Genomic DNA, 17889 nt, shown 5'->3' on the forward strand with positions numbered 1-17889 from the left:
AAACCAGAGGCTTGAGTTGGTAAGGTGGGCACTGGGGAGGGCTGAAAATCTCACTGATTTATTAATGGGGGGGTGTTATTGCAGGCAGCAACCCCCCCCCTAAAGAATAAAACAGAGGCTTGAGCTGGTAAGGTGGGCACTGGGGAGGGCTGAAAATTTCACTGATTGTTTGTGGGGTGGGGGGTGTTATTGCAGGCAGGCTGCAGAGAAAATTCACTTGGTGAAACAGGGCTGACTTCCCCTTATTTATCTGTTTTTCTTTAATTTAATTATTTATAATTATTTTATTTTGCTTGATGATATCACTTCCATACATCAGTTCCGGTGGGTCCTGGACAGATTGTCATTATAAAAAGTGGGTCCCAATGTTAAATGTTTGAGAACCACTGCCTTAACTCAAAACAGCCCAATGAGACATCCGGGGGGAGGGGGTGACACCCTAGTGACCAAAATTCGGGAAATCATGGCTTTTAGGAATAATACCATCATGTTATATACCATTTGATGCAGAATTTCATCCGTTGCTTGTGGGGAAATATTCATTGCATTTATTTTTCTGGCCATTATTATTATTTATTCCATGTCATGACTATTACTATCTCTATCTCACCTACCTCACTGGGTTGTTGTGAGACTACCTCACTGCAAACTAAGGGGAGGAACCATGTACACTACCCTGAGCTGCTCAGAGGAAGGGTGGTATAAAAATGTGAATGAATGAATGAATGAATGAATGAATTAATTAATTAATTATTATTAATTAATTTGCAAAAAGAGACTTGCTTCCTTGTGCGCTCTCTTGCATCTGGCATTCTGAGGTAGCCTACTTCTAAAATCAGAGGTTGCACATACTCATCATGGCTTGTAAGCTGTGATGGACTTTTCCTCCAAAAATGAGTCCAATCCCCTTTTAAAGGCATCCAGGCCAGATGCCATCACCACATCCTGTGGCAAGGAATACCACACACACTAACTACACGCTGGGTAAAGAAATATTTTCTTTTGTCCTAACTCTCCCAACACTCAATTTTAGTGGATGTCCCCTGGTTCTGGTGTTGTGTGAGAGGGAAAAGAACATTTCCCTACTCACTTTATCCATCCCCTGTATAATTTTGTATGTCACAATCATGTCCCCCTTCAGGTGCCTTTTTCCTAGACTGAAAAGCCCCAAACACCTGAAAAGGCTTTCTTCATAATGGAGGTGCCCCAGCCCAGTAATCACTTTCGTCACTCTTTTCTACACCTTTTCCATTTTCACTATATCCTTTTTGAGATGTGGTGATCAGAACTGGACACGGTACTCCACGTGTGGCCTTACCATCGATTTGTACAATGGCATTATAATATTAGCCATTTTATTCTCAATACCTCTTCTAATTATCCCAAACATAGAATTAGTCTTCTTCACTGCTGCTGCACATTGGGTTGACAATCTCATTGAGATGTCCACCAGCATCCCAATATCCCTCTCCTGATCTGTCACAGACAGCACAGAACTCATTAGCCTATATGTGAAGTTTTGATTTTTTTTTTTTTTGCCCCAATGTGCATTATTTTACACTTTCTTACATTGAAACTCATCTGTCATTTTGCCGCCCATTCTCCTAGTTTGAAGAGTTCCTTTTGGAGCTCCTCACAATCTCTTCTGGTCTTCACCACTTGGAAAAGTTTAGTGTTATCTGCTAACTTGGTCACTTTGCTGCTTAAACCTGTCTACAGGTCATTTATGAACAGGTTGAAAAGCACAAATCCAAGGACAGATCCTTGGGGCACACTGCTTTTCACCTCTCTCCATTGTGACAATTGCCCATTGACACCCCACTCTGTTTCCTGGTCCTCAAACAGTTCCTAATCCATGAGAGGACCTGCCCTCTTATTCCCTGACTGTGGAGTTTTCTCAGCAGCCTTTGATGAGGGACTGTGTCAATCTCCTTTTGAAAATCCAGATATATAATATCCACAGGTTCTCCCACATCCACATACCTGTTGACCTTTTCAAAGAATTCTAAAGGGTTCGTGAGGCAAGATTTACCCTTAGAGAAGGCATGCTGATTCTCCAACAGCAAGGCTTGTTCGTCTATAGGTGCAATCCTAACCAACTTTCCAGCACTGACATAGCTGTGCCAATGTGGTATGCACTGCATCCTGCTGTGGAGAGGCAATCAAGGGGGCCTCCTCAAGGTAAGGGCATGTTTGTTACCTTACCTTGGGGCTGCATTGCAGCTAGGTCAGTGCTGAAAAGTTGGTTAGGATTGTGCCCCATGTGTTTTTAGATTTTATCTTTGATGAGGCATTCCACCATCTTTCCTGGAACAGATGTTAGCTGAATGGCCTATAGTTTTCCAGGTCCCCTCTCCTTCCCTTTTTAAAGATTGTATGACATTTGCTATCCTCCTATCCTCTGGCATCATGGCCACTTTAAGGAACAATTTGCATATTTTTGTCAAGAGATCAGCAACTTCATTCTTCAGTTCCTTAATAACTCTTGGGTGGATGCCATCTGGGCCCAGTGACTTATTGATTTTTAATTTGTCAATTAGGTCTGAAAATGTCTTCTCTTTTAACCTCTGTCTGACTTACAGCCCCATCCTGACTTGCTCTGGAACAGGCAGGCCAAGAGGCCTGCGCTGTATGCAGCGCAAGTTTGGGGCCAAAAGCAGAACAGCTCAAGGCAAAGGGAATTGCTTCCCCTTACCCCACGTGGCGCTGCAGCAGCCCCAATGGATCTACTTGGATCTGAGCCACCTCAGGAGGTGGTGCAGATTCGAGCAGAATGAAGTAGCCAGAGGCTGCTCTGCGCTGCCCAGAAATGGGGGTCAGGACACAGCATAACCGCTGACTCCTGCCCCCGCCTTCCAGTCCCCACCTGCCCAGCCCAGGGAACGCCCGCTGCCCACCCTCCTCCACCCTGGAATGCCTCCCTCCAACCTCCTCCCCACCCTCCCCAATCTCCCCCAGACCCCTGCAACAGCCAAGCTCAGCTGGTGCAACTCACTCATCCTCTGGGGCTTGTGGCGGTGTGGGGAGGTTGACACATGTCCATGCACTGGCCTAACTCTCTTCCAAGTGGCACAAAAGTGCTTTACAATGCAAAAGTACTGTAGGACTTGCACTGGCCCAAGTGGCCATGAGGATTGCGCCCTTAATTCCTTAGTCAAGAGGGGCCACCCAAGGTCTTCTGCCATGAAGACAGGTGCAAAGAACTCATTTAATTTATCTGCCATCTCTAAGTCTCCTTTTCCCTCCCTCACTGTCCAGCAGGCCAACCACTTCTCTGGCAGGTTTTCTGCTTCTAACATATTTGAAGAAGCTTTTATTATTTCCCTTAATATTACTGGCCATGTGTTCCTCAAAGTCTTTCTTGGTCTCCCATATCACCTTCTTGCATTTTTTGGTCACAGTTTATGTTCTCTTTTATTCTCCTCATTCAGGCAAGATTTCCGATTACGGAAGGAAGTTTCCTCAGCCTCTCTAACTTTGCTTGTTAACTGTGCAGGCACGCTCCTGGACTTAGTTGAGCCCTTCTTCCTTTGTGGTATACTCTTCCGCTGGGCCTCTATTACCATTGTTTTAAACAGCCTCCATGCACTCTGGAGAGATTGGACTCTTTTTACCTTCCCTTTCAACTTCTTTCTAACTAGTCTCCTCATTTGAGGGAAGCCCACCCTTCAGAAGTCAAGGGTTTTTGTGTCAGATTTGCTTGATAGCCTCCCCCAACATGCATGGCGAAATGAATCACTGCATGGTCACTGGTCCCCAATGGCTCAGAAACATTTACATCTCTAACCAGATCCTGAGTACTAGTATTAAATTCAATCAACTATTCTCTGGTGGGCTCCATGACTAGCTGCTCTAAGGCACAGTCACTTAGCTTGTCAATAAATCCGGTCTCTCTTTCGTGACCAGACAATGATATGAGGATAATTGATGTCCCCCATGATTACAACCCTATCTCTCTTCAACACCTCCCTAATCTGTTTCCTCGTTTCAAGGTCATCTCCAGGTTTCTGGTCAGGAGGACAATAGCATGCCCCCAGTATTACATCGCTCCTCACGTGATTCTATGGTGGAGTTGGACCTGCCTTTAGTTCTACTCTGCTGGATTCTACCCCTTCTTTGAGGGCCACCCCACCTCCAAAACACCCCTTCCTATCCCTCCTATAGAGTTTATAGCCTGCGTTTGCAGTATCCCACTGATTCTCCATATTCCACCGGGTTTCTGTTATGCCCACTATATCAGACTGAGAGTCTCCATGTTCCCACTAGACAATTCCTGTGAGGTGCATCTCTTGGCAATCAGAATTGGGAACTGGACAGCTCACAGGTCTGCCACAGCATGACCATTATTCTGCTTTTTCTTCACAGCGACTCCAAGTCCGAACTTTGCCAAAGAAGGTTGGTTCATTGGTTTTATAAGCGCCATCGTTCTCCTCATCCTGGTTCTGGTGCTCCTCTGCTTCATCAAGCGCAGCAAGGGCGGCAAGTACTCGGGTGAGGTGCCCCCAGCCCCACCCTAGCACCTCGCAGCAGACCCCCGTGGGCCTTCCCCCAGGCTTTTACCATTTTCAGTTATATAGCACGTTTAGTGTGCCTGGTGTCATTCGTCCTCATAACTGTCCTGTGAGGTAGGTTGTTATCTTTCCCATTTTACGAAAGAAGAAGCTGAGCCTGAGAAGTTGGGAAAGTGTGGAAGCGGCACTAGTGAAGACCACAGTGGAGGTGTCCTGGTTGAGATCCAAGATTTGAGTCCTTGGACAGTGCAGGTTAAGCCTAAATGCTGGGTGGACCCTAGGTTAGGACATGCCTATACCATCAACTTAAGCTGGTTTAATGATACTTGTTTAAGGAAACCTGGAAATTGTAATTATTGAGACCTCCTCGATCAGATTCTCTGCTTGCTCCCAAAACTATAGCTCCCAGGATTCCTTGCAAGTGCACAAAAACTGTTGGCACTGTCTAAAAGCTGGCTAATCTTTTTGAATTGTTGGCATGCCCTCCTTGCTAACTTGTTATGCCTAGAACATTAGGAGCCCCAGGCTGGAGACAGATGATTTGTTCCTTAACCAAAAATTTAAAACAATACATTAGAGCACTTGTTCATAGAAGATCCCATCATCATCTGTGGTCATTTGCTTCAAAGACCTGCAAAATCTGTTCAACCAGAGATGACAGTGCAACAGAAAAAACAAGTGGCCCATGGCCCATGGATAAACATGTCTCTCTCACATCACCTTCAACTCTCTGAAAATCTTTTATCTCCTTCCAAAAGCTTGAGTCCCCATTCTGGTAACCATCCAGCCCTTCAGAGCCCAAGAGCTGTGGGGCAGTACCCCAACAATCTCTAACCACCCACCCACCTTCCTATAGGTCCCACCACAATGCCTCATGGGAAAAGGAGATGTGCAAAAGGAGATTTTGTATGCTTCAAAATCAGAAGCATACAACTCCTCCCCTCCATTTTTATAGCATTCCCTCTGCTTGGCCATCTTTTGGAGCCATCACCCACTACTAATACCTCCCAACCCTGAGGAAATTTAATCCCTGCTTTGGGTGGTTCTTGCCCACCCACATTTTCTCCTAATTTAACATGTTTTCTCTTGTGCTCTAGTTAAAGATAAAGAAGACACACAAGTGGATTCAGAGGCCAGGCCAATGAAGGATGAGACCTTTGGGGAATACAGGTACAAGAAGGCAGACAAGTGGGAGGGTTCCTCCAAATTTGAGGGTAAACAAGATGGGGGTTGTGCTGGGGGTGATGAAACGGATTATCTTGCCCAAGTGCAAGTAACCATTACCCCACCACCGCAATTTAACATTTGATCTAAGTCAGTGGTTCTTAAACTTTTGAGCATTGGGACCCACTTTTTAAACAACATTCTATTGGGACCCACCTTATGAAACTTTAAAAAAAAAGTTTCATAAATTGCTCAAACTTCTGTTTTTATCCTTTTAACTGTGGGAGAGGGGAAGACCACCTTCAGGAGCATTTGTTGAGTTCCATGTTCATCGGATCAGGACCATTATGGTGGATATTCCCCTTTGCCCGGCTTTTGATAAGAGCTCAGGCAAAGTCACAGGGAAATAAATGTGCGTGTGTGGCTCAGTTTCACTTTCCATAGGACTCAATACATTTTCCTGGTCAGTTTCACAACCCACCAAAAATTGGGTCACAACCCAATTCCTGTGTGGCCAAGGAGTCATAAGCCAGGGTTGTATCTCTAAGTCAGACAGGAGCCACAGCCAGTTCGCACGACTAGTTGAGAAGGTTGTGGCCTGTTGTTGGCATAGAGATGTCCTTACTGAAATGTGCCTACAGAAACCAGTTTCCTGCTGTAGGATCTAGACTTTCTTTTTTTAAGGACAAGTTTCTAGTCCTAACAGTGGCAAAGGTATGCTCCTGTAGGTAATGCTTAAATTCAGTGCCCTGGATAGCTCCTTGCCTGGCCTATGACTTGCAAAGGAGGAATTTATTAGACAAAATAAGATTAAAACATGCATAAGTCTTGCATGCACAATCCTATGCATGTCTACCCAGAAGTAAGCTCCACTGTGTAAGTATAGGATTGCAGCCTGGATGTATGTATACATTAATTTGCATAATATATACAGATTGCAGAATCCAGTTTTCCTAACACAGAATTGGGATTATCCTGGTGCAGGTTTTTTTTTTTTAAGGGGAGCCGTGAATATTAACAGCCCAGCCCTAACCAACTTTCCATCCTGCTGAGAGTTCACAGGAGCCTTCTCAAAAGAATTTTTTCTCTTACCTCAGAGCTGTATTGGTGCTGTAAAATTGGTTGGGATTGGGCTGGATTCACAGATCTTTATGCACAGGTCACTTTTCCACCAAGAGATGCTTGGTGCTGGGATGCAGGGCAGAGGGTGGATAGGGAGGTTATCAGTAGATCAAGTAAGTTTAGAAGGGATGCTGAATTTTAAATGTTTGAGAGACGTGGGGCCCAATCCTATCCATCTTTTCAGGGCTGATACAGCCACAATGTAGCTCCAAGGGTAAGGGCATCAATGGTCCCTTACCTTGAGGAGGCTTCCGTGACTGCAGGATGCAGCACATACCCTATTGGCACAGCTGCATCAGTGCTGGAAAGTTGGATATGATTGGGCCCTGACAGATACTGATATTTCGATGGCAACTATCACTCAAGGGTTCTTGAATGTTTGCTGATTTATTACATCAAGTATTTTCATTAATATAGCACCAATAGAATGTAGAGACGGCTGACATGATGCAGTCCTATCTAGAGGGTTTATAATCTACACTCTAGTGTTCTTCAACCTTGGGGTTGGAATTCCAGTGGTGTTACAAAGCCTCAATTGTGGGATCACGGCAATTTATAGAAACGAAATAGGTTGAACCCCTAAAGCACTACCAGGTAAAGGGGGAGGCATCTGGTACCATCTCCTTCAGGTACCAGGAGATTTTTTCCCATCCTGATCAGGTTTTTAGCAATTGTGCTAAAATAACTTTCACTAATGTTCATAGGTACTTTTTTTGCTCTAATAAGAATATTTGATTACAGAGAACAGTGTTGGGAGGACATTACGATGGCTGGGAGTGGGTGTTGGCAGGGGTGGGCAAGTAGGGTCTCAGGAGGGGGCAGGATCAATTGTGGGGTCCCCAGTCTCATTCTTTATATATTGGGGTCATGGCACAAAAATGTTTGGAGACCACTGATGTACACTAGAAGAACAAAACATATAGTGGTTAGGGATTGACAGTGAACAGGGTAGTGAGAAACTAATAACTTGTGGGTTTCATGGTTCTCAAAAGACTTGGCTAAAGAAGGAGGTTCCTAGTTGGAGCAATGGGGTGGAGTGGGGATCCATAGGAAAGAGAGACTGTGTAGCAATCCTCATGCTTAATGCCCACATCCTTCTTAGTATATTTCTGCCTTTTGACCCTTCCTTGACTGCCCTGGAAATCTGATGTGTCCTCTCTCTCTCTCTCTCTCTCTCTCTCTATCTTTTGCTTCACTAATACAGGTCCCTGGAGAGGTAAGAAAGGAAGGGGGATGGGCTGGCATTGTGTGTTGCCTGAAAGGGCTGGTGCTGGTGAGCCAGGACAGTCACTTACTTGCTTCCCTTTCTGTCTTTCTCACTGTCCCTATCACCCCTGGGAGAACTGTAGACCATTTTCTCCAAGTGTTTGCATTTTATGTTGCATTTTACTCTTCCTGTCCGTATAACTCAAGTGACAAAGATACATTGGAATAGAACTTACATTAATTTCAAAATGGTTCTCTCTCTCATATTGGCAACATTTATAAGTGGTGCATTCCAGATTAAAAAGCACTCTGTGTCAAATTGTGACAATGGCGATTAATTTTTTAGCAGTGCTCCCCCTCAATGGATTCTTCTATCAGATTCTTCCACATGAGGTTGAATGGAGAAGAAATGCCTTTAATCTGGAAAAGTCACCTTGTGGTGTGCCTCTGACTTGGAGCCATCCTGCCCAGGGGCTTGCTCAAGACATTTTGGGCACTTGAAACGATATGCAAATCTCCCCACCACCACCACCCTACCAATGTATTGTTCAACGTGGGGCACAATCCACTGGAAAACTGTTATATGAATTTTGTGGCAAGAACAAGAGCAAGAACACAAACCAGCTCTGAGTTTCTCCCACTCTGCCACATCCAGAATCTGCCACCTGAGGCAGCTTTCTCACGTTGCTTCACAGTAGGACTACCACTATCCTCACCGGTGGTGCTCAGATGCCTCTTTGTCCTACAAACGCTCACATCTCAAGAATAGAGGGGGAAGAAAAGGGGGAGAAGAATAGATACGTGTTCCCCCCCTTAATGGGCTCTTTCCATTAAGAGCCCTCACTGCCCGTTTCAAACCCAATCTTCAACTGCCTCTGAGAGTAGAACTAGAGCAAATGGGTACAGATTGCAAGAAATTCCCACTGGAAATTAGGAAGAAATTCTTGATGGTAAGGGCAGTTTGGCAGTGGAAAAGATTGGCGAGGGAGAGGTGGATTCTCTTTCACTGAAGACCTTCATGCAAATGCTCAACAGGTTGGAGATGTTGTAGGAGGATTTTCTGCTATAGGCAAGAAGTTGGACTAGATGACCTGGTGGGTGGGTCCCTTCCAATTCTGTGATTCAACTCCTGATTCTGAGTCTAGCTGACTGTGGCTTGCAACCCCCAGTTTTATTTTTAAATTGAAAAGCAGTTTCAGGAAGAGATTTATAGTAGAGGTGTGTATGTGTGTTCATGTTCAGATACATGCACACAAGTAAGCACACACACTTAACCCTTCACCAAGCTTGTCCATAAATTGCTCCCTAAGCACATGTCTGAATGGCAAGCAGTTCAAGGGTGATTTTGAGAGGAGGAGGAATGGGCTACTTATCTGTTCAGACCACACCTCATAATCTGTTCATGAATCACAGATTCATGGATCTGTTCATGCAACATGGCTGCCACACTTACAATAGATACTCCCGAGAGTGTAAAATACATCATTCAGTAATCATCTAAGCAATTGACCATCAATGCAGCAATTTAAGACAATAATTATGCAGTTACTACTTTCTCTGTAAGAAGCAGCCATTTATACTGACAAGTACAGACGACCTCCCATTGCAACCAATGGCAAAACTTGCACTGGTTTTTATGAGGCTGAGGGCTCAATCCCATCCAACATTCCAGCACCACAATGCAGCACCCAAGGCAAGTGGACAAATGTTTCCTTACTCTGAGAAGGCCTTTGTGATTGGATACAGCACCTGCCGAGTTGGCACAGCTGCATCAGTGCTGGAAAGTTGGATATGGGATTGGGCCCTGAATTTTATGTAATATTTGGGAGAGCGCTAGAGCACTTTAGATCTGTGTAATCTCGCTGTATAGTCAGGCCATCAGAGTAAACTTGATCAGAATATAAAGTTATTTGACCCTAAATCTGACTGTAGTACCTCCTTCTTTCCCATTTGTCATTCTTCCTTGAAGTTCATCAATGTTCAGAATTAGGTAACAACCTTTCTGCCCGCTGCCTTCTTTTGCTTTGCTCTTTTTGCACTGACTTACCTTCCCTGTGCACCAAAGCTACATCCTCTCAGCTGCCCCCATCTGAGTCTTGGGGATGGGGAACTGGGGTTCCCTGCCCCTTCCTTTGGGAGACCCTGCATAGATGCTTACCCTAAGCACTGCAGTCTGCATGCTCCCAGTTTTCCTATGTGCAATGGCCACTGACATGTACAGCTGGTGAGACCGAGTCACAGGGATCCACAATGGTCCTTAGCATCATCTGCTTCACTAGTCATGAGCATGTTTGCACACTTTTACGAGCAACCACTTTTATTCAGCATTCTGGTATTGGATACTGCGCAAGTGCTAATTTCTCCCAGAAGCCATCACAATACGTGTGTTGTTGCACAACTGAATTTTTCTCTGAAAGTAAAACTGACTCCGCAGTATGTGCATGCATGTGTGTATGTGCTAGCACTGTAGCAGGTAGTAGCAAAAGCTTGGCATTCTGAGGATCTCACTTTCACTCAGGGAAAGAAACCCTTTGCTTCTTGTTCTGATGGCTGTGAAACTTGAAGTACCACTGCCATTGTGTACGTGAACAAGTCTGGATGGTTTTGTTTTTGACAGTCTTCCTGCAGATGCTTTTCCCAAGTGTGCACACACTTCTTTCCCTCCTACCGCTCCCAACTGCATGGTTGCCTGGACAGTATTTTCGGTTTTTGGTTCTTGCATAGTTAAGCATTGTCCTTTGGGGCATATCCTGAAATGCTCCATTTGTATGTTGTTTCATTGCCTCATGCATTGTGGGCATTTGTTTTTGTTTTAACTCTACATTCTTCCCTTTGCACTCCGTAATTAGAGAGAGAGCATTTGCAGTGTGTCCATTGTACATAGACACTGTAACAACCAAAAGAGAAGAAAATGTCTGCAAGCACATCCCCTGGGATCCTGAATCGATTGGAGCTCTCAGGCACATATTAGCCCTGTGTCCACAAACATGCACCTCCATTTCAAATGTTATGCCATTCACCTCAGTGGACACACTGACAGAATGTCTCTTCTGTGGTATCCAGTAATGCTTGGCACACATATTGTTGGAAGTGTGTATGTTCTCTCCTTATGCAGGAGCACCCAACCTTGTATTTTCAATTTTGTATGTTCACATTGCATTCCCTTGTTGCACATTCATGCCTTTAGATGCATATTGACTCACACACAGTTGTGTGCACATACATGAGCAGTAGCGTTGAACTCTCAGGAGTGCAAAACTTTTGTGAGATTTTTATTTACTTTATTATCCCACCTTTTAGACATAATTTCAGAATGCTCTCAACAAAAATGGACTGTGAGCAACTAATGAGCCAGTCCTACCTGCTGCTGGTGCACAGGATGAAGGGCCATTGGTGCAGCAGCCATGCTGTTCAATGCGCCAGCAGGGAACCAGGCTGGCAAGGAGAGATAAGTAAAGAAAAATTGTACTCACCTTTCCAACCACTGCCTGGTTCCTGTAGACCTACTCAGATCCATGCCGGCAACACATAGATCTATCAGGCCACTGACATCCACCCTGTCTCGTCCTGATCTGATGGGTATGTGCAACTTCTTGATTTTAGAAGTAGACTACCACAGAATGCCAGGTGTAAGGGAGGGCACCAGGATGCCCTCTTGTTTTGTGTGCTCCCTGAGGCATCTGGTGGGCCACTGTGAAGCTGGAGTACATGGGCCTTCAGCCTGATCCAGTGGGACTCTTCTTATGTAGGCTAAGTAATATTACACTATTGGTAATATTCAGTAATATTACACTGATTATAGGCTCTTATTATCAAACACCCATAACATCAGACTTTGTAGTGTTTATCAAATCCAGAAAATGTCTGAAGGTAGCAGGTTTAAGCATCTTTACCTTTGAGAAAGCCAAGAGAGGTTGCAATCCTAACACACTTACTAACAGTTCATTTAATAAACAAACTGAAGGAGACTGAATAGAGCAAAGGATTGTGCTGCAACGTATTTTAAAACCTCAAAGATTGAATTCTCGGAATTCAGTGTTAATACCACATCGTCGGAATTTCTTACCTTGAGAATTCCAGTTCTGGGGTGAGGAAGGGGAGCATTCTAACCTATGAGAATTCCCCTCCTACTTGGAGGTAGGGTCAGCTGAACTCTCAAGACTTCAGCCTGTAGGAGGGCTTCCCAACCCCCAGTTGGGAACTGTAGAGCTGGAAAACTCCTTTCCATTTCAGGAACAACTGTGCTACCATGACTATCCTAACAGAATCATGTGCCACAGCTTTTGGCCTTGCTGGAGAGGCCTGGTTCAGAGACCACCAACTCTTCTGCCCATAGAAAGGCCGCTCTCACTGCTAAAGAGTTTGCCATGGAAGTTCTGAATGCTTGGGCAGATGCCTGAAAACCACATCTCAGGGAATCCTCAATACATTTGTCGCATACATCCTTGGGGCTGCCTTCCCCCTCCGATAGAATCACAGCAGCAGAGGAAAGGGCAGCCACAGGAGAATCCATAGGTGGAACTTGAAGAGAGGTGAGAACCTTCTCTGACAGGGAATAAAACTTGTCTGTTAAACGAGATGAATGCTTTGCCACAGTGGGGTTTTTCTACTTAGTGTCTAGTACTCAGGAAAAGAGACTATTGGTGGTTTTGCAGGGCCCTGAGGAAACAGGGGGGTTGGTTTTGGTTGCTTCTGTGAAGCGGAATCAGTTGTTTCCACCAAGTCTAAGTCCAAGTAAATCTGACACAAAAACCCTTGACTTCCAAAGGGCAGACATCCCTCAAAAGAGGAGTTTAGAAAGAAGTTGAAATGAAAGGTCAAAGGAGTCCAGTCTCTCTATAGTGCATGGAGGCTGTTTAAAACAAGACCCAGCAGAAGTGTGTACCACAAAGAAAGAAGGTACTAGAAAGTTCAAGAAGATGCCGGCATGGCCAACAAGCAAAGTTAGAGAGGCTATAAAGACAAGGAAGCTTCTTTCCATAAACTGAAATCATGCCCAAATGAGAATAGAAAGGAACACAAACTCTGGCAAAAGAAATTTAAGGTGATGCAGGAGGCCAAGAAAGACTTTGAGAAACACATTACCAGCATTCCTCAAAGAGGAATAATAAAAGCTTCTTCAAGTATGTTAGAAGTAGGAAACCTGCTAGACAGGCAGTCAGCCCAGTACATGATGAGGGATGAAAGGGGAGATAAAAGGGGACTTGGAGATAGCAGAGAAGTTGAAGAGGTCTTTGCATCTGTCTTCACAGCAGAAGACCTTGGGCAGATATGGCTACCTGAGCCCCCTCCCCCCAACTAAGGAATTAACAGCACAATCTTATGCATGTCTAATCAGAAGCAAGACCCACTGTGTTCAATGGGGCTTACTCCAAGGAAAGCATGAATAGGATTGCAACCTGTGGGCGCAATCCTAACCAACTTTCCAGCACTGACCTAGCCACAATGCAGCCGCAATGCAGTAAGATAACAAACAGGCCCTTACCTTGAGGAAGCCCCTTTGACTACCTCCCCATTGCAGGACGCAGTGCATGCCATACTGGCACAGCTATGTCAGTGCTGGAAAGTTGGTTAGGATTGTGTGCTAAGTCAGACAAAAGTTATCTATAGATAGAGTAACAGCAAGATGCAAGTATCTTGTGGTTGTGTGCTCCCTGTGGCATCTGGTGGGCCGCTATGAGATACAGAAAACTGTACTAGATGGGCCCTGGGGCCTGATCCAGCAGAGCCTTTCTCGTGTTCTCATGTTCTTAGTTTATGAACGTTGTAATTTTATTGTCTTAAAATTATTTAATAAATGAAAATGTGATTCAGCACAACAGACCACTTAAAAGCAATGGAATGTAATTCCTTTCTGCAGCCACAGATCTGGGTGAGAATTACTTGTGGCTAACTTTTGCAGGATTCTGCTCCTTGTATTTTGGTTTTTGCTCTTTCACATGACCATTCAATGCCTTCCTTCCCTGCCCCAATGTGCACCTAGCATAGTATGTGTTGTGATGGTCTTCTGTAGAAGAGACTGAACTTTGCTGTGCAGTATACATTACTCTTAAGAGTACTTTGCACATTCCGAAAGGTTTTCACATAATGCTTCCTAAATTGCATGCTTCCATGTAGAAGCATTGTGGCCCAAGACATTTTGGCACCTGACGTGGACAATCAAGATGTCACACCCCTTCCATCAGTTGACATGGAATCTATAGATAGATAGATAATCTATAGATAGACATTTAGACAATATCTATAGATAGACTATGGGGACATTTTCCTGCACAAGCCTCACTGAAATGAATGGAGGGCTTGTGAAGGAAAACATATCAGTTCCTTGAGCCTCATAGGCCAGATTTGCCAGCATTTCACTATGTTGCATGTAATGACACCCACTGGCGTAGCTGGAGGGGGGCGGTGCACTAAGTTTTGCAGGGAGGCTCCCTGCAGAGTGCAAGCGGCTCCTCCCCTCCCCTTTGGAGCCATGTTGGGGGGGAATGGAGGTGAATGGCTCCCAAGGGGAGGGGCCGCTTGCACACTGCAGGGAGGCTCTCTGCAAAACTTACTGCACCGCCCCACCTCTAGCCACACCAGTGATGATACCCCAGACCTCCAACCTGAGGGGCTGTTCCTTCTTATCTCATGATGAAGCCACCTCTGTGTGTGACCTGAACCCTCCACAAATGAAACCACCTTCTACATTGTGTGAAGCCGCTTTGTAATGAGCAAGATGGCCCTCCCACTCTGGCACACATGCATGCAAAAAAGATTACACACCTAAGAAAATTGCCCTTTTGCTTGTGTTTCCTTGGTGCACCCTGCCCTAGAATGCTGATGTGCTTCCATTCAAAGTATCTCGTGCCTGGTGAAATTATGCACCTGCTGGCAAGCTTGCCCTGTCTCATCACTCTCCTTTTCTCTCTGCAGTGATAATGAGGAGAAGCCTTTCACAAGCAGTCAGCCCTCCCTGAATGGTGACATCAAGGCCCTGGGAAGCGATGACAGTTTGGCAGACTATGGGGGCAGTGTGGATGTCCAGTTCAATGAGGATGGCTCCTTCATCGGCCAGTACAGCGGTCACAAGGGCAAAGATGGAGGCGGCAATGACAGTTCAGGGGCTACCAGCCCCACCAATGTGGCCACTGTCCTGGAATAAAAGGGGGTATTTCCCCAAAGGATACCCCCAACTCTGGGGGAAGAGGATTTTCCCTGTGAATGATTAGGGGGGCAAAATGGTAATCCCTCCCTCACCAAGGGAAAGAGCCCATTTCCTCATGATGATATCCTCTCCCTCCAATAGAAATAATTGGGGGAATTCACTACCTGACCCCCTCCCCCCAAATCAGGGAGGGTTAGAAAATCAGGGGATTCTCAGACTCATCTTCCCAACCCTGAGCAAAGTCAGTCTCTCATTTATGCCCCCCCCCAACCAGTTATCCTTCAGCCAAATGATATGTTTGTGTGTGTGTGGTGGGGAGAGAAGAGTAATGACAGAATCACAGGATGTAGATACAGGTGGGGCTTCATCAGCGAGGCTCCGAGTTCAAAGTTGCCAAAAGAACTGATGCTAACTTCCCAAGTTCCAGAAATGTTTGCTATTTGTACAAGTCAGGGGAGGAAGGTAGATGGTGCTGCAAAGTTCCATCCCACCCAGACAAACAAAGGAGACAAAACAGGTGGTGGACTAGTAAGGGCTGGGGGCCAGGCGTTACTAGGATTCTTTCCCTGCTTCTGGGAGAGGAGGGGTGCCTAGTGGGATAAGTGAAAGGGCTGGATGCTAGAATTGTGTTTGATGCTCAGTCCTGGAAATGAGCATCACTGGGCTGGAAAGTTGAAATGGGGTGAGTCTTGATTTTGCTAAGCACCTATTCTTTTCTGGGACAAAAACAATTGAGGTCTCCTGACATTTCTATTTGAGGGAGGTGTGATCCAGCCGAAGCCCCTGAACCCTGCTCCTTAGATCTGCCAGACCTCCTTCTCTTTTCTGCTGTATTTCCAAACTACTGTACACCTTACCCAGGAGATAGTTCTCTTAGAATAGTAGCTTTCAAACATTCTGCCTTGAGGAAGCCCTTTCCCCCTCCTCTGCCAAGGAATTCCTGCAAGTTTACTGTGAATCTCTGGCATGCTGCACTGCAGAGGATTCTGAGTCATATTCTGAGAGCAGGGGTCTCCAGACTACGGCCTGGGGGCCACATCCGGCCCACCACCACATTGTATCCGGCCTGCAGCAACATTTTTTCTGTCAAGAGTATTTGCTAATGCTTGACATTTTTACTCATTATATATCATTCTCCGTTTAAGCATGGCATTGTTTCTTTGTAATGGTCACATTTCTCTTTTGTTCTGAATCATATGCTGATTACAAAACAGATCCAAGGAAAATTTTAAATCTTGTTCATTCGTTTATAAAACTAATTTCTTTTCAGCCTGCAAAAATGTGTAAAATATGTTGCCCTCATACTGAAAAATTTGGAGACCCTTGTTCTACAGCTAGCATTATGTTCATGAGACAGACAGGTCTGCTGGGCCTCACTCTGTGGGAACTGAGTGCACACTATAACACCCTGATATGTCACATTGCTAGGAAAGCTGGATGGTGGCAGGCAAACTGTCACGAAAGGAAATTTAGCTGCCTTTCCTTCACTTCTCATTGAAGACCTCCTGATAAACCTATGAGAAAACCCAGGATTCCTTCTAGAACAGCATTTCTCAACCAATGGTACTCGTACCACTGGTGGTACTTGAGATGGTGTCTGGGGGTATGTGCAAGACCCCCAGATCCGTGCCACCTACCAGCAATGCAATGCAATGCAATGAGCAGTGATAGGAGATTCAGCTTGGTGGATAGAGCTCCAGCAAGCTGCTTTTTCACACGCTTGTAAAAGCTGTCCCATCCGCCCTGAACCCTTACCAGCGTCTGTTGTGTCTCATCTGGCCTCCCAATCTGGAAGTAACTGGCAATGATATCATCACCAATGACTTCCAGTGGTACTTCCAATAGGTGGATCATACAAAGTGATATAGTGGGGGACAGATTGCCCTAGAACACAGTCTGAAAACTATTGTCAGAACTCTGTCCCCTTCTGGTGCTGAATTCTCACTTAGGGTTGTCTTTCTTTTCCTTTTTGGGTGCCACATTCATCCATGTCCCTCTTCTTTCTGATGACCAAAATCTACATTCTCCTTCTACTGGGCCAAGTCTCCACCATTTCACAAACACCTTCCTCTTTCCCTGTTCCCCACTCTCCCAACTTTCCCCACAAACAACAGTGAAACCCAAGAATCTCCCTGCTTCTTGAATGCATCTCACACAGCTGCCTTGCGACACATTCTGTCTTTTTGAAAGTGGCCTCTTGTTCACCGAATCAGCCCTCACCCCACTCCCATCTCCACTAACATCTGGTGTAATTTTTTCCCCTTGCTTGTCAGGGATGAAATAAATTCTTGCTTTTTTGCATAAAAAGAAAAAAGAAAAAAAATTAAGAAAAGCACTCAGATGTTTTGAGAAGCCCTACACTAAACCCTGCCTTCTCCCTAGTCTGTAAATACTTCAAACCCTTGTGCTCGAGTTTGTTTTAGATGTCTTAGGACTGGTGTTTTGAAGTCTTCTAGTTGGTCTATTTAGGTGGCTTGGAATTTAAACAAAATTATGGAAAAAAAAAACACATTTTACAAGGTCCCCTTTCTCCTGATCTGTGATGCCATTTACCCCCTGCCTAAACTTTCCTGCCCTGTGTACTCTTTGTCAGGTCTTCTGCTATCTGCATTTCTCTCTTAATGGCTTTTTTAATATATATATATATATGTATATATATATAAACAGAATTATAAAATGGTAAATAAATGATACAATTGGAGCTTGCTTGGAATGATGATGGAGAATTTGTTAGGTGGA

At 45.0% G+C, this 17889-nt stretch overlaps 1 protein-coding gene across 2 annotated transcripts in view; it reads left to right on the forward strand.

The window, feature by feature from the left end:
* L1CAM (L1 cell adhesion molecule) overlaps positions 1 to 17821 on the forward strand; it is a 116510-nt gene extending 98689 nt beyond the window's left edge. Inside the window, exons 24-27 of one of the 2 annotated variants that reach the window (XM_066613299.1) lie at positions 4366 to 4491; positions 5609 to 5681; positions 8002 to 8013; positions 14919 to 17821. In XM_066613299.1, coding sequence (XP_066469396.1) covers positions 4366 to 4491; positions 5609 to 5681; positions 8002 to 8013; positions 14919 to 15147 — 440 coding nt within the window. In that variant the 3' untranslated portion in view covers positions 15148 to 17821. The remainder of the gene's footprint in view (positions 1 to 4365; positions 4492 to 5608; positions 5682 to 8001; positions 8014 to 14918) is intronic. The other variant, XM_066613300.1, reaches the window with a different exon arrangement.
* The last annotated feature ends 68 nt before the right edge of the window (positions 17822 to 17889 follow it).

This window comes from Tiliqua scincoides, chromosome 2, assembly GCF_035046505.1.
Source record: "Tiliqua scincoides isolate rTilSci1 chromosome 2, rTilSci1.hap2, whole genome shotgun sequence".
In the NCBI taxonomy this organism is placed as follows: Eukaryota; Metazoa; Chordata; class Lepidosauria; order Squamata; family Scincidae; genus Tiliqua; species Tiliqua scincoides.